At 41.3% G+C, this 18,030-nt stretch overlaps 1 protein-coding gene across 1 annotated transcript; it reads right to left on the reverse strand.

Annotated features, from left to right (window-relative positions):
* Positions 1-14,090, reverse strand: dhtkd1 (dehydrogenase E1 and transketolase domain containing 1). The gene is made up of 17 exons (XM_080760772.1): positions 13,859-14,090; positions 12,897-13,049; positions 12,345-12,556; positions 11,716-11,910; positions 10,836-11,105; positions 10,341-10,512; positions 9,551-9,749; positions 8,661-8,973; positions 8,318-8,402; positions 8,046-8,185; positions 7,519-7,669; positions 7,303-7,409; positions 6,999-7,163; positions 6,119-6,201; positions 5,222-5,388; positions 4,466-4,551; positions 1-1,753 (listed from the first exon to the last, which is right to left on the reverse strand). The coding sequence occupies exons 1-17, from the start codon at positions 14,031-14,033 to the stop codon at positions 1,652-1,654; spliced, it is 2,775 nt and encodes a 924-aa protein (XP_080616898.1). The 5' UTR covers positions 14,034-14,090; the 3' UTR covers positions 1-1,651.
* Positions 14,091-18,030: the final 3,940 nt, after the last annotated feature.

An 18,030-nucleotide genomic window follows, 5' to 3' on the forward strand; every position in this document is an offset into this window, starting at 1 on the left:
AAGATTTAAATTGTACATTTATTCAAAAATATTTCCATGTGATAATCCATCTTTGGCATGTGCTAGTAGCCCTTTAATGTCACTAGTTGGACATAAAGACTTAACATGTATACATAAGTCATAACCTATAGTCACATCGCAAGTCGCAACTGTATCTATCCCAATTAAAAGGCAGGTATGAGTTGAAATGTTTAATAGCTGTGGTGTATAGATTCATTTAAAAATACAGATCAGAAACATTGTTCATTTTTCTCAATCCATGATATTGATTCAGCCAGTCTCTCACAACTCTAATATTTAAAGATAGAGTGCCATGATTGTCGTTATTTCCCAGTTTTTCCATGTGTTTATGAGGTGACAGTACTGTACTTCATTAGACCCCTTGGTGTGGTTTTTATGTGCAATGATGACCTTTGTATTTAGGGTTTCTTCCTGGAGGCTGAAACCTTAACAGTAAAACTTGCCATTGAAAAGAATAGTGACATCACAATATCATCCCCTCACTTTCGCTTGCTGGAAGGGAAAAATCACGGCACTCCATCTTTAAAGCTAAAACTTTATGGATATCAAATATCAAACTGCTTGGTGATTGATGCTTATATACATACAACAGTACAAAACAACCATGTCCTTCTGGAACAACAACCTGTGCTATTATACATACCGTTAGCAAGTTGTAGACAATATTACTTGTTGCAATCATAATCCTCAACTCTAAGTGCTTCAGTTCAGTTTTATTGTAAACAGAGGTCTTGATTAAAACCAGAACTGTGTTGCATTTCCAATACATGATACTGGCTCAACTCAAGTGAGGTTTAAGTAACTAAAATATTAGTTTTATGTACATAATACAATATTATATTTTAAATTAAATCTTAAATGATTTGTCAGGGACAAGATGCAGAATAGCTATTGCAATACAAACACATCACTATGTGACTCAGACAACCCAGTCTCAGTATGCAAAAATATATTTTTTTGTACACATTGTTTTAGTAGTTTTTTTCTCAAGTCTAATTTGAATTACAGTTAACTAGTCCCACTTCTTCACTTACATAATTGTACTGTATGCAAAACATTTTGGTCATATGATCTTCCTCAGACATCATGACTACTATCTTCGGTAACGGTTCCTCTCCTATAAACACCCACTCAGAGAAAATAGTTGTGCTAAAAAAAAAATTGTCTACGAACCACTTGCAATTTATTCCACACCTAGTTTTAGTTAACTTTTACTATAATAACGAGTCAAGTCGAGTTCAGCTGGTACTACGCGGTGGAAAAGTGACATAACCCTGCCGTTTGTACCTATCTCCCAGTACCAGTTACTGAATACAATCATGCTGCATGAGAAAAACCTTTTCAGTAAACCATTGTCAATGAGCCAACTGGAGCCTTGACCACACTTTGTAACACAGCTACTACAAAAACAAAACAACCAAAGAGTAAAAATAACTATAAACACTATTCACTTTCACAGTATATCTTACACAGTGAAATGACAGATTCAGTATAACGTAATCCAAACAAACCAAAGACCAGATAGATCCTTCAGCAGCTCTGCATTTCAGCACTGATATAGTAGTAGAATAAGTGCCATGTAGTATCGATCCATATGGACCCACTGGACAACCAACACCAGATGGTGTTCCTAGGAGAAGGTAGCAGAGAGGATGGCCTCTTGTTGCTGGTGATGTATGGCTCCAATGCCCACAGCAGGGGCAGGTAGAGCAGGTCGACTGACTAAACGCAACTGAAGAGGAGGAAGAAAGTGAAGAAGGTGTTGGGGTGCAACGAAAACAACGTAATGTAACGTAGCATAAAACATAACCTCACTGACAGGCATACCCCGAGTCACTATTAGTCACTTTAAAAGGTACATAATAATGTGCCTGAGCCGAGTCCAACTGCTTCAAGGTTTTACAAATTGTACATGAGACCTTCCCATCATTTAGTCTTGCATAGCCAGACAACTATTCCACAATCTCCGAATGCCATATAGAGTCTGGAACTACACCTCCCAAAATCCGAGTAAGGAAGCTTCCATTTCCGTTCACGAAAGTTTTAAATTATCTTAATTTTATTTACTTTTCTGCTAAGCAGCAAGCTATATATGCTTAGATGATTTATATTTATATTAGGATAAATTTGCGCGACTGTAAAGACGAAACGGAAGTGGGGAGGAGGCTCCACTTCCACTTTATATTTTACTCATGACAGCTCTTGCGTTGCTCCAGACTGTATGATGGAAGCATTTGGAAATTGCATGAGGCAACAGTCTGGCAACGTCAGACTTACAACTCTGACCTCACATTAACAAAGTGGTGTTTGTCCACAAACACTGCCGTTTTGGCTAATCATATCAATCTGTTTGCAACTAGATAACAGAAGTTTGTAGGGCTGACCCCAATTAATCATTGCACAGCAATTGGCTGCTTGTGGGCATTTTGGTTAGTGTTGTGATGGAGTGACTGTTGTCTGCTGGGTATGTTGTCCCCTCTGGATAAATGGCCATGGCGATCTTTATAAATGTTTCACCTCTGAACCAAACTGTTTTATAAGAACAATGTTGGAGCAACTAGGAGATTTCCTCAAAATAATATTTTTTACATGTACATATAGATCAACAAAAGCCTAAGTACGTTTCAGAGTCTCAATGACAGTTTACATTAGGCTTGTCTCTAAACAGATACAGTACATCAATCTTAGGAATCTTCACCAATAAGAACAAAACTAGGCTTATTTCACAAGGACAATGTTGTGCTTTGCAGTATACCTCTAGATTACCAACAACTATTTGAGTTGGCATTTCCTGGTTTTACAAAGGCATTGGCTGCCGTTTGGGAATTGGCAGGTTTAGTAGGTTAGTACCAGGTTGGTACTAGGGTTGGGATTAGTTAGGATTTTAACAGTTCCGGATCCTTCCCGGTTCCCTCTTAACGGTTCCGGTTCCTAACGGTTCCTTTAACGGATCCTAATTTTCCCCCTTTTTTTTCTGACATATTATGCTTATATTATAACGAACCTAACCAAGTAAATAAACACAAATTCATTAATTCAATTATTGAAAATGCACTTTACAATTATGAGGTGGCACTATTATTTAAACTTCACCACCACCACCAGCTAGCCACCACAACAATATCATTGTTGCAATTTGTACTGTAAATATACAGTACACATTGCAATAATGATAGTGGTGACAAATTTCTTTAATGTTCAGATTAATTTAATATTAAGGACTCCTTACCCTAATGGAAACAAGCCATAGTGCGTTCTTGCACTATAAAATCCTCTTAGCAGACCTTATATTGAACTGTAGGTACGTTCCTGTGCTTTTTTCTGCAAACGGTTTATAAAGTAATCAATCTATGGAGGTATATGCACCAGACGCTGGGCTCTCAACAGTGACGCGATTAATTTAGAGACAAATCAAAAGCAGTTGAGTTGCTTATAAGTTGTAAAAAATAAGTGCTCTATAGTTAACGTGATTCATAAAATATCAGACAGAAAGACGTTGAGTCATTGGCGTTCTAAATTAACACCATTAACAACAATTGTACGTACAATACGCCTAATGAAAACCTCTGTAGACGCTAGACGTTAGTAGTTTTTATTTTCTATTACGTTACTAGCCTGGGGAAAATGAACCAGCCTTGCATCATCCTCGTCCCCCGCCTGCTGTGGTGGAGCTGCGGGGAGTGCAGGCACGGCTTTCCGCATGGCTCACAAATGCGATGTGCCTAGATTCTATTGAGTTGTGGACTCGTGTAGGCATATTGATTTTGAGATGTTTCCTCAATGTGGACGTGGTGCAACTGGTAACAACCTTTGCAGGGAACTATAGCATCGCATTTATTGCACTTTGCGTGCTCAGCCTCAGAGTCATTTCCCTCTCTGTTAACCACACTTTGGAGATCTCTTCGACATACTGTCTTACTCGCTCTGTGGCGGTCGCTGAATGAGTCACACCAGGCTCTGCTTGCATGCATGCACAGCGGAGCTAAATGACGACTGATGAGAACAGTTGGGGGAACCGTTAATAAAAAAACGATGGAACCGGCTCCGGATCCGCAAAATATCCGAACCTCAAACAAAAGGTAATCGGGACAGCCCTCGTAGTTTGCAGGGAGGCTGTTGTTTCTGAAATACTGGAACTACGGTGTCCAGCACAGACAATCATACTACACTCAGTCAAATCAAATCATTCATCGTACCAAATGTGTCTCCGAACAGGACACTCTTCACCCTCTTTGCTTGCTTTGCAAACATACAGTAGCTGCAGCCACATTATGAGCCGTTTGAAGGAGTTGATGTGTAGGTGTACCAATAAAGTGGCTACTTGTATTTTATATTTTAGAGTAAACTGAGCAGAAACAAAAACTGTGAAAGGGCCCCAAGAAAGTGATAGACAATTGCATACAGTACATGTAAAGTTTGTATGAAACAACTCATGATGGCTCACCTTGCAGGCCAGCTGCTTCTCAAACCTGGGAGCTACAAAGGACCAGGGACCCATGTTCTGTGGTTCTTCCTGACTCCAGATGAACTCTGCAAAAAAAAATGTCTCAGTTCATAACAATCAAACATTGACCTCGCTCAAAGTCTTCAGGGCTACAATATTCTGTGCCGACAGTACAGGAAGGTGCTCTGTGAAGTAAAGGCTGCAACATGTTAATCAAACTGATCGATTTAATCAATAATTCAAGGAAATATTCCATCAGTAATTGATCCTTATTTTGGTCATGACATTATAGTCGAATAAAAATAGTTAAAATTGCGCAAGTAAGAATAAAATACTCCTTTTCAAAACCGCACCCGTCTCAGAAATGTCCACCTCCCATGTTTACTGTACATATACGTTCATTGCTACTAGTGTTGATTATATCTTGTTTACAATATTGTTAAATGTCTTCATCAATTGAATACACAGGACCACAATGGAAACAAGCCCTATAGGGCTTTTTGTGTTATCCTTTTAACAATCATTGTAAACCATACCTCTGTACAATCTGCAAACTGTTAAATTATTAAATAAAAAAAATCACATCAATCAACATTTTAAGTGGATAAATGTGTTATTAGTATTACATACATATTTGTAATATTTAAAATACGTGCTTCTCAATTAAAAAAACAAATCAATAGAATAATCGCAAAATAAATTAATCGATAGTTGCAAGGCAAAAGAGCAGCCACAGCACACGTTGGCTCACAATACCTTTGGCATTGGTGTATTTCTGTAGCTCTTGCTGTAGAGCCTCCAGGGGGAAGGGGCACAGTTCCTCCAAGCGGATAAGAGCAGTATTCTGGTTGGCTGCTGCCGTCTCCCTCTGCTTCAGCAGGGCATAGTAGTGCTTACCAGAGCACAGCACCACCCTCTGGACACTGTTAGGAATTGCGTGTGAGTGAATGAAAGCCAATTTTTAACTCCATCTCCCTTATTTGTTGTCCTGGCATCTTTCCCTTGCATGACCACATGATTACTTTTTTTTGTTTTCAGGGTCCAAGCATGCAGTGCATAGGCACCCTATTGTATTTGTTAGTTTTATTCCTTCTTCTGCTGTTCCTGGCGTACAGTAGCCGTTTACGAAACTAGGTATACAAATTGGTAGAGGGTCATACAAAACAGCCATTGGCTTAAGGGTGGCGCTATAGCAGTGCCAGTCAATTGAAATTGAACTGGCATAGCTCATGACCTTTTTGACCTACAGCCATGAAAGCTTAATTACACATTATGCATCTCCTCATGAGGAACAAACTTGCCACTGTGACCTATGATCTCTGACCCTTGGAATTTCCATTTAGACTTTTATGAAAAACAATTAAATCCTAACTCCTCCTGGGATTTTCTAGCACTCTTCTCCAAAGCTTCTACACACCATGCATTTATGTTTGTAGGGGGGTGGAGTAGGACGAAGGCTCTACGTCCTCCCGGTGGGGGCTCCTCACTGGCAAGTGAGTCAGTAGGATACAAAAGCAAGTTCCAACACAGAAATGTTGTGGGGGAGGAATCAATTGGCCTAATGGCTAAATTGGGGATAAAGGGGAGGTAAAATAAATAATTGGCTACTCTAAAATGATTATGAACACTAAGGGTACAATATGCATTCCATACCTTTCTGCCGTTACTGTAGTATCACCTAACACCGGTCTGAAAGAAGTTCCTGGTGCCAACTCAGCTAGACTGGAGGCAGCCCCCTGGGTAAAGAAAAGTTTGATTAATTCCTTGAAACAGCTCAGTGAAAGCACCAAAACTTAAAAGAGTTATACTACATTAAAATACTATAATAACCATCATCATGACCTGACGAAGATGTGACTGATACATCGAAACGTTGTCGCTTTCTTACTTGCACCCGATAATAAAACAAGGGCTTAAACTGTCTGATTTGCTGCAGTGCCTCCTATAATAACCAGCTATGAACTTCACATCAAATCAGCATGATAGTGTCCCAGACAGTGTTAATTTTGTCGACTAAAACTATTTGTCAATGATGCCGTTGTTTTTCCGGCTCCGCCACTTAATGTAGTTACTTCAAGACCAGTGTTAATTTAGCCAACAACAAATATGAAGATAAATGTTCGTCGACTACTTTTTATCACCGACAAAACGAAATAAAAACTAAGCTATGATGACTGAGACTAAGTATATTGCCAATTTCGTCAACAAATAAAAACTGGACTAAAATGTTTGGGAGAGACTGGTGGAGAAGAGATCCAGTAGAACTAAAAGAAAAGTAATTTTATGTTAGGTTGAGATCCAGTGTCTGAAAATGGCAGATCGGCTATTTTCAGCACGCAACCTGAACGAAGTGTAAAATCTGCCATTACAACATCAAGGCCCGCCAAAATACATTTTAGTCGACAAAATCAACTGTAGATTTAGTCAACTAAAATCTAGACAAACACTAAAACATTACAGATGACTAAAACGAAATAAAAATGTGCTGTCAAAATAAACACTATAGGTGTTTCTCAGTCTAACCCATACATACAGAGAATCTCAGCAGTGTCTTGGGTCCAGCCACAATGAGGGGCTTGCGGAAGTTGCGGATCATCTGTCGCCTCAGAAGGTGGAAGTACTGAGCTGCCGTTGTGGGGTTGACCATACCCATGTTGACATTATCACCATCCACCCCCTCTTCTTTACTGTCACACATCTGAACGCACCACAGACAAACACACAGTGTGTATGATGGCCAAGTGTCAATATAATGACAACGAGAGTGAGAATGTGTTGGTGGCAAGTAAAATAATTCTGGTACCAATGTTGTAAATTGTAATTAAGGTCTAGCACACCTGGAGGAAGCGCTCCATACGGCAGGAGGAGTGTTCAGGCCCTGCTCCGTCGTAGCCATGGGGCAACAGGATCACTATTCCACTCTGCAGCATCCACTTGGCTTCACCTGGGAAGACAGGAATTGCCCGTTTGTGAGTGTGAGAAAATGTACCAATTTATAAACATTCCCTGTGTTTTTACATTAGAATAGGGAGAGAGAATGATCAATTCATTACCTCCAGATATGAAGGTATCAAAGATGATCTGTGCTCCATTGAAAAAATCCCCAAACTGAGCCTCCCAGATGGGCAGGAGCTTAGGCTGAGCAATGCTCATGCCATATTCAAAGCCCAGCACCGCCTCTTCAGACAGCGGACTGTTACACACCTGATGGAATGCACACAGATGCATCATGTCCACAAATGAAGAATTCATTTAAACTCCATCAAATGACGGTGTCGCTTGAAGCAAATAACTGATTTTAAAGCTGTGACAAGTTAGCTTACTGTATAAGTGTTCAGTCCGCTATTTTTTGAAAACTTCTGAATAAGGCTTAAGTGGTTAAATAAAATGTAGTCTATGTAAATTATTTATCTATCAAAAGGTTTTTGTGTTAACTTTACTACTACATCATTTATTTGTTTGCTTAAAAAAAATTCTCAGATAGAAACATCTGCAGGTTTTTCAAAACCTAGGTAATAAGTGGTCTAGGACTCTGGGTCAGACCCCCAAAACTGGCATTTGGTCGGCCTCTAATTGTTACCTCCAGGAAACCTCTCTGTTGAGGGTCAATGTGGTTGAGAGGGATGTGCATGGTGTCCGTCTCCTGACATACCACCATGGCATGTCGCTGACTGAAAGTGCCTCTGCCAACATCCTGTCCACTGATACGAATGTTGAAACCTGGAGGGCAATTCCATAAAAGAACACTCATATAAAGTACATTTAGGAACACTCATTAACATTCATGCTGAGTATTTTCTCTTTTTGGCAATAATATGAAATACTGTATAGACAATAACTGCACACACGCACCCTGGCAGAGAAGAGAGCCAAATGCCATGGATTCTGCTGTGGACCAGTCCAGTTTGGTACCCTCCTCCACCTTCTGAAGCCGAGCCTGTGGATCACACCAAATGTCCATCATGTCCCATCACTGGGCACTTCTACATACATGTAACATGCACTGCCTTAGGGGTGTTCGGATGTCCTCCACTGTGGAGACTGGGGTTCGATGACTCCGCAGTGCCTCCAGCATGGCTGGGCACTCTGATCAACACCATTGTCCGTATTCGCTAACATACATCGCATTATCTACATATAAATATGAAATATGAAAGAAAAGGAAAACAAAGAGTTGGATCATAAACTGCTCTACCTGTACATGGGTCTTCAAGAGGTGGCTGTGTAGCTGGATCTCCTCTGGGATGTCCACAGACTTTGCCGCCACAAACTGCAACAGAGGGAGGGGGACTCCCGTATCCCAGCTGCTGACCGTGGCCTGGGGCTGAGAGAGGTCAGCCCAGCGACCCTGCAGGTTGGTAGCAGCTGGGATGTACTGGGACATGTTGGCCAACTTGTCGTTCAGCATGGCGTGGTGCTTGGTCTTAATGTCACCGCATTCTGTGTCCGTCATTAGGCCTTCTGAGATCAGCTGGTCAGAGTAGGAGTCAGGTATGCTCTTCCTGGAACTGTGATGGTGGCCGTGTCAATACTGTGCAACAGTGGAGCTTTTTCTTCCATAATGTTTGTTAATAGTACCGTTTAGGAACTCAGGAAAGATAGGAGACATGTACGAAAAGGTTGTGCAGCATACAAACTAAATGTACACATGTTTTTGATCATACTTGTAAATCACGGCGTGGCAAAGAAATTTGTGTGCACAACAATGCACACATATCCATCCACAATCCATCCTATTTTTACCACAAATAAATCTATTGATACCCTAAACATCTATGTTCATATTAATATACTGTAGTTAGTTCCGCATAATTTGTATGTATATATATATATATACACACACACACACACACACACACACACACACACACACACACACACAATATACACCCTTGATACATAAAAATTATGACCTGGTGAGTATGTGCCAATTGTGATATAAACAGAGTCCCAGATACAAAGAGTAACAGTATGTAAGGTATTTCCACACCTATGGTAAAATATGCTAACACATGATGTATTAACCAGGTTAGTAATGGTAGATGTGTGCTGCAAAAGGAATGCGTACTATGCACGCATACTAACCGGATAACCTTGTACATGGCAGGGTTTGTGAAGAAAGGCTCATCCAACTCATTGTGGCCCCACTGACGGTAGCACAACAGGTCAAGAATAACATCTTTCCTGAAACGTCTCTGGTACTCTACTGCCAGCCGCGTAGCCCTCAGCACTTCCTCTGCATTGTCCCCGTTCACGTGGATCACAGCACAGTCCACCATCTTGCCTGGCATACATTACAAATATACGCATTATTCTGACTATTGCATGGGCCAGGGTAAAGATTTCACTGGAAAGAAGCAAAACAAAAACGGAACTGTCAAAACACTAAACAGGGAGCTGAACAACGCCGACATGGCACCAACATAAAAGACTTGAAGCTAGAAAAGCGTGCTCTCAGTACAGGTTACATTTCCTAATAATAATACCTGCGAATTGATTACTTAACCACTCCACTTTTCAGTCAGTTTGAACTCTTCACACACAGGAAGACAGATCTCCATGTGGGACTCAGACAGACAGTTAGAATGGGTGCTATGACAAGTTGACAACGGGTATTATTACGTTCCCAAGTAGACCGTGGCCAATGGGCACGTACAGGTCTAGTAGATTGCTTGAAATGCGGGGAACGTGTCTTGGTTATGTTATAAATGTATATAATCTGTCTTGGCTTCTTTAGACAGACCCCCCCCCCGCCCCCTAGCGTGTGAATGTTATGTTTGTGTACTGTATGTGTGTGTGTGTGTGTGTGTGTGTGTGTGTGTGTGTGTAGCACTAGAAACAATCATTAATTTGATTAGTCCAAATTGTGACTTACCAACATCACTACAGTACAAAGAGGACCTCGCTCTCTCAGATGGAGTAGTGTAACCCACTTGGTTGTTCACTATAAGGTGAATACTACCACCAACTCTGTAATGGGGGAGTTGTGCGATGGTAAAGGTCTCTGGAACAATCCCCTGACCAGGGAATGAGCCATCACCATGAACCTGGGAAAATATTATTTAAAAAACGTCCAATTATGACTGGCCTTCCTTTTTATAGCAGCAATATTTTAGATAGTAATTTGTCTGTAATCCTTTCTATTGCATATGTTATGTTCACGTTATATTTATGATATTTTTGGCATTTTCTACATTTCTGTACACTTTGAAATTATGTCCAATAGAATAAACTGCTGATCATAAAACATGACTCGGCAGGGTTTTTTTTTTTTATCTGTATTTTCCCAATTTGCTGAGTGAGGATGCATGTATTGTCTTTTTCAGCACCACCCCTCTCCACTGCTCAGGTGGTGATTCTAAGCTGGTACCTGTAGGCAGATGACTTTGTCGCCTGGCTGGGCGTTGTCATCACGGGAGTAGTCTCCTTGTTGCCTGAGCTGCTCTCTAGCCCGGGTCTTGCCCTGGGTGACAGGGTTAATAGCCTCCAGGTGAGATGGGTTGGGCAGCATGGTCACATGAAGAAGGTGTTCAGCTCCAAAGTCCAGTTCCACAGAGGATGTGAGGTGGGAGAGGACATCCCCGACGGCGGGAGAGTCCTCAGGGAACTCGCTGAGGCCTCGCATCTTACGGAACATCATCTATAAGACAATTGATGATCATTAAAGTTTACATTGAAATTATTTCCAAATGAATTGCCTAAGTTACCTAATGAACGACAACAGTCTAAACACTTTGGAAAAGCTTTCCGTAGATCAAATTCTGGATATTTTTAATATTGTCAAATTACATTTTAATTTTAAACTACAACTTTTTCGAGATGTTGATTTTATTTTTTTATTTTCATTTTATTATGTTTCTGTCTTTTGTCATTCAAAAAAATTTACATTTTTAAGTGATAAAAAGATATAAATACAACTGTTCATTTGCTGCTCTCTCTGCCTCCACAATACAAAATCCAATACGTTAATAGACCTTAAAGTTCAATTTCACCATTTTCGAAGCGCTGAAATTCTGGAAATTATTTGTAAATACAGACTCTCTGAAATAATAAGGTTCCACATTTATTCTCTTTTATCCCCAACTCTAAAATGTCCTTGAGGAACATACTGAATCCACACCAGCTTCAGCGACAGGCCAGTGCAGTGGACCCTGCCTCATACAAATGACACATTACTACCATCACAAAAAAGGGAGGGGGAAAGTATAGTGGACTTGCCACTCTCATGTAAGACAGTCTTGTACTCTGACCTCTGGAGGAAACTTCAGGAGTCCTGTCAGGAGGTTGAGTCGACCTCTGTGGGGCATGCCGATGAGAACGTCGGTCACCCCGCTGTGGGCTGCCTGGTGGAACAGCTGATAGAAACATCCCATCATGCTCTCTGCCCCCTCTCCTCCATAACGCTTCACGGTAGCAAACTTGGTGGCTAGAAAGTGGTCGAATGCCTTAGGACAGGAACATACAATGATTAATGATTGTCTTGGTGAAATAAGTGAATAGCAAACATGTAGTGTCAAAAGTACAAATCACAACTATTACATATAAAAAGTTAAAGGGGGTGTCAGTGATTTCAGTCAAAAACCCTTAGGTTTCGTTTTTGCCTTGGGACACAAGCTTTCATCCAATCAGGATAGAGAACAAAAACGAAACCTAAGGTTTTTTGACCCCCAGGGGTTAACTGGGGACAGGGAGGAACTCCTTATATGGTCAGCACACTCTATAGTAGAGAGGATTATCACAACAAAACAAAGAAATAAGTGATATTTGAATTAAGTGAAATCACTGACTCTACCTTTAACTGGTATGTACAAATATATGTATGCATTTCTGTAAATAAAGACCTTTACACCACTTGTCCACTCCACCACATTGTACTCACCTGTGACTCAAGCATGAGTTTGGCCAGATTCCTCCTCTCCTCCGTGGAGAAGGTCTCCTTCTTCATCTCCTCAAAGCGGTCAGCGATCCACTCCCTCTCCTGAAGGCTGCAGAGCTGGCTGGTCTCCACTGAGATGTGACCACAGTAGGCATTTTCTAGGTAGGCCCGCACCTCCTCCACCGAAGCCTCTGCCTTGCCAAAATTCCGCAGTCCTGGAGTAACAGAGAGCATACATTTATGTGAGACGGATTGGGAGTATTTCTTTATTTATTTATCCTCTGTCCATCAGGAGTGACAAAAAACCTACATAATAGTGACATAAAACACTACAGTGACATAAAACATAAAATATGTAAACTTTTTGTATTCTAGGAGGCTGTCTGTTAAAATTGGTTTCAGAAGCTGTGTCGTATTATTAATTTATGGAGATCCAGAGATGTCATCAAGAAGCCTTCTCATAGAAGGTTGGCAGAGGAAGTGTGGCGCCCAGGATTACATTAGATAATTGACACTGGGTGAAAAAATGGGTTGCAAAAACAGCCAGCCATTTACCTGAGGTGTTGAGTTGTCCTTGTACGGAGCCAATCAATAGGTCAATCTCTGGTATAACGTCAACCACAGGCTTGTCAGGCAGTAAAGGGTTAATTTTGGCAGCTTTGTGTCCATGTGCTCGGTATGCATCCACCAGACGGGCAAGTCCATGATCTGAGTATGAAGTAAACAAGAAGCACATCAGCTGTCCCAATTATTGTCACCATGAGCAGCTTTTCAGGCATTAAGGACACAGACCTATATTATTTGCTAAACTTATTATAAGTGTCTCATACCGGTTAGCTCAACCGTCTTTGCACCTAGGCTGCAAAGCCAGCCGGACGGCATGCTGCGGGTTCGACTCCCGAGCCAACGGCCTTTGCCGTGTGTCTGGTGTCACCCCGCATCTCTCTCCCCCTTTACTGTCTGTCTACTGTTCCCTATCAATAAAGGCATAAAAAGCCCAAAAACAAATGTGTCTCAATCCAAAATAAATAATTTCAAGTACATGCATTGGTTTTCTAGTTCCAAAACAATTCCCAAGATTCCACAGGTTAGGGACCACACACACACACACACACACACACACACACACACAGTATTTAACTGTACTTTAATGTGCCGTTTTTCTGCAAAGTATTCAATCAATCAAACACACACACACACACACACACACACACACACACACACACACACACACACACTTGTGTTATTATACTTTTGTATTTGTTGTAGATTCTTGTTATGCATTAAGGTGAGATTAACTTTATAAACCCATATGGGTTTTCAATCTCACATGTACAATCTGTTTTTATCAAGTTGTTGCTGATTGTGTTGCTTTATTTATTATATGTGCATAATAATCTAGACAATAATCTATGAAACATAATAAAAGTTGGTAAATAATTAATGTCCAACGAATTGACCACATTGTAGTTGGACATGTAATCAATAACCCAAGAGTTATCAGAAAACCTACTGACCTTGATTCAGTAAAGAGAATGAGATGTTGTCGCTCTGCAACTTGTCGGTTTGTTTGGGTCTGTAACCGTAAACGCCCTTCTCTGTGTGATAAAAGCAACCGATGGCCGGCCGGGTGACACTCAGTGGCAGTCTGCCGATGGACTGCAGGTTCTTGATGAAGAGTACAGCTGACATGATCACACAAAACAAACTGTAAATGTGCTAATTCATAAGTGACTGCACAGGACGGCAGCCATACTGCTTGTGAGATGGGAGGTAACACTAGACTGTAACGCTATTGGTTGAAGGGAACACCAGACTCGGCAGACTGGGCTCGCTTTTAGCTCGGAGCTAAGAAGCGTGTACTCACTGTACTCCGTGTACTGTCTTTACTGTTGTGTTGATTGTGTGGTGGCACGTGGCACTATGTTTTACCGGCCATTCCATTCCAAATGTAGATCAATAATATGATCTATAACTTTTATTAACTACATTAAATGACTTATAATATGATCAGTCATCACACGCAACAAGTGTCAAGCGAGCCGTTACTACTTGGACACGTGTCGTATGCTATACATGTAATCCCTCCTCCTACCTACAGAGTGTAGAGCGGAGAGTAGCGACACGCTTTGATCTCGCCGCAAAGCGGGCTCCTATGGCTGGAAGTTGGAACTATCCCATTTAGATAGAATGAGCACTTCCGCATTCTATTGTTACTCTGTGCAGTAACTACCCAGAGTACTACTGTCACTCCACATGCCTTCGTCACAAAGCCAACGTCAAAACTGACAACACAAAAAGAACAAACATTAACGGGATACATAAAGCACATAAATGGAGTAAAATAAAACCATAACAACTATTTACGGTATAATTTACCTCACTGGCTGCACGTTAAATAAAAAGGAATGAAGAAAGGAAACCCACGTGAACAGCAATCAACCAAGACTGGAAAGAAAAACAAATCATCAATTAAACTCATAAACAAATACAACATGGAACTTAAATGTGGACAAATAACTTAATATATTGGTACAGAAATAAAAAAAACTTAAACTGGCGACACTGCTTCAAACAAACAAACCTCCCGTCTTCGCGTGAGACTTGATTTTTGATGAATTGAACAATGTGGATTGTGGACCCTGTTGTAAACAAGTGTAATGCTTAATTGGGTCGTCCACTCACAGTTAACAGTCTTTGTATTGAGTTTGTGCTTGAAATGTACTGTAATTCTACAAACTGTTAATAAATATTTCAATCAATCAATCAATCAATCAATCAATTACCATTATGGTCATGGCACCGGACATGGCGCAAACAGACTTCCGGAATAAATTAGACATATTACCCAAATAAGCTATAAAATAAGTAGGTAGTTCAAATTTAAAAATAATGACAAAACACATAATTATGGCAGCCAAAACTACCCAAGAGGAAAATAGAGGGTCCAACGTTGCTTGCTTTGCTTCAGTATCGTGTGACATGTGCACACGCCTTTTTGGGAGACTTGAAGCAGGTTGGAGTCTTTGATTGATTGATTGAAATATTTATTAACAGTTTGCAGAATTACAGTAGCCTACATTTCAAGCACAAACTCAAACGCGACCGAAACGCACCGCGCAGCCCCGGGGGACCCTGAAATTTTGTCTAGCCCGGGGGCCCTTGGGAGGGTAAATCCGGCCCTCGCGTGAGTACATGAACCACGTGACCGGGCTGTTTTCTGCCCCCTCAATATTGCAACTCTTCTATTAGATAGCTCTGATATAGGTAATTACTAATTCATCTTTGGTAGTACCAATGAGGAGTTGAGGACCCCCCTGGTCGGTCATGATGTCAAAGAACCCCTCAGAAGCAGAGCCATAAAGACAGAGTTGCGAAACTTGCGACATTGATGGGGCAGAGAACTGAAATTGGTGACCTGCCGACATTTGTGACCATTTTGTGTACTTCACATAACTTACACATATTTGGAGGTCTTTAAATACATGGCCTAAATACCGCTAGGTTGAACTCGGCTAATAAACAAACTGCAAAAATTTACATTCGGACACTGACATTATGTGATTGTCTACTGTCTACACGATTGTCACATATTTCAGCAGGTGACCAATTTCACCGTAACACCACCATGCTGGAGTGACCGAGTGGCCGAGGTAGCCAAATTCCAATACCCCAAATCTCTGCAACTCACTCACTCACACTCGGTCACTCCAGCATGGTGGTGTTACGGTGAAATTGGTCACCTGCTCACCACCTGCATAGGGTGACACTATAGGGTGAGGGCGTGAGGCCGTGAGGGGGACACCCCCAGAGTAGATATAATTTAATTTGTTCTGGTGAATTTGGGGAGTTTCAGTTTGATACTTTGTTTTATCAGGCTTGCTAAGAATGCTAGCATTAGAAAATGATGGGTAGGCCGTAGGCCTACAGTTTGAGCCATTAAAACACAAAACGGTGACTCAGGGGTAGAGTGGCCGGATGTCGGATGGTAACCACAAGGTTGCCAGTTCGAACCCGGGCTCCCCCAGAGACTAGTTAGTGTCGAAGTGTCCTTGAGCAAGACACTGAACCCCTAATTGAACCCCTAACGCATTTTATTCCCGATTTGGGCACCAAAATGTGGTGATATTTGGTACGTTCAGAAAGGTGCTTTGTGCTCTTTAGATAGCATACCTCTATAAAATTACACAGTCGAAAAGCAACACAGCAGACAATAATATGTTACAATTCTGTTATTTTCCAGAAGCGATTACTTTACAAAAGGTCTCAGTCATTCAGAAAGTGTTTGTTCATGAGCTGGTCACTGAGCTCTCATTGATTCCAGTACATTCTGCCGAACTTCCAGGTGTAGTTTGGCTCCCATGAAAGCATCCATGAAAGTGTCATGGCGCAGCCCAGTTACGTGACCATGTCCATTCCTTGTCAAAGCTTCCTTGCCCAAAATATGGAAGTGCAAAGTGCTCAGATGTCCCAGCTCTTACCAGTAGGGCCGAGCGCTTCAACGTTGGAGAGCCTCCCATGTGGCTATGGGGGGGGGGGCTTTCTATGCCATCAAAAGAAACATTAAGTTAAACACAAATCTGGCTAGATACTAGACTTTGTTATAGAACCCATTTCCCTTGGTTCCCCATGGTTTGATTGTGAAGTCTGTGGCCCACTTGCTGATCAATAACTGGAAAAATGGGATAAACTGAGACTCTGCATGCAGAATTCTGCAAATCCATTCTCTGCATCCAACGGAAAACACCAAATAACGCATGCAGAGCAGAATTAGGACGATACCCACTAATTATCAAAACCCCAAAAATTCTATAACCACCTAAAGGAAACTAGGAAAGTGAACCGAACACGCTCCACAAAAAGGTCCTCACACACAGGCCCCTTTTCCACCGGTTGGGAACCGGTTCAGTTCTTTTTGGTTCTTAGTCCATGAGCCAGAGCTCCAAAATTGGAACGTTAATTATGAATTGTGTGTGCAAAACCATACCTATATTAAATTGTTATCACCATGAAACTTCCCCAGTTGATTATTTACACAAAGACATGTCAGAGCAACTAACCTTAATTCAATTACATTTGAATAAATTGCTGCTACTTGTTTTTATACTAAGTGACTGCAAAAAGATGGACTGCTGCTAACGTCTCCTATATGGATGTATAACTATCTCTGATATTTTCACAAGATAGTATTACCCAAAGTGTTAATGTAACACAGCTCTGTTTACACCTTTTTTTTACCCAGGGTAGTAGCTGAGCACAAGTGCTCATTTTCAGCAACGCCCTGCACATAGCAACACACACACACACACACACACACACACACACACACACACACACACACACACACACACACACACACACACACACACACTAAAACGTCTGGAAGGCCTTGAACCGTCTGCGGGTCAGCGAAGGAAGCTGCAAGGCATCCATGAAAAAATGGAATATAACCTTTTCTGATGCATGTGTGTGTGGCGAACCACAAACAATGGACCACATCATGATGTGTATCTCTGCTCCACAATGTACTGGAGATGACCTGGCCGGGCCAAATGCCGCTGCACTCGCCTGTGCCAACCACTGGAAAGACGTGATATAGAAGATGGCCAGACACGAAGAAGAAGAAGACACATTAAAACCTGGGAGCTGACCAGTACATCCACAGTCTGATACTGAGGGCCACTAAGCA

Source organism: Protomyctophum bolini (assembly GCF_963924005.1).
Source record: "Protomyctophum bolini genome assembly, chromosome: 4".
Taxonomy (NCBI): Eukaryota; Metazoa; Chordata; class Actinopteri; order Myctophiformes; family Myctophidae; genus Protomyctophum; species Protomyctophum bolini.

Coding starts and splice junctions, on each gene's coding strand:
- dhtkd1 (XM_080760772.1), bottom strand. CDS start 14,033: ATGTCAGCTGTACTCTTCATCAAGAACCTGCAGTCCATCGGCAGACTG. Junction 7,670..8,045: donor AACAGAGAGGTTTCCTGGAG/GTAACAATTAGA, acceptor GCATTCCATCAG/GTGTGTAACAGTCCGCTGTC. Junction 6,202..6,998: donor AGACACTGCTGAGATTCTCT/GTATGTATGGGT, acceptor TTCTTTACCCAG/GGGGCTGCCTCCAGTCTAGC.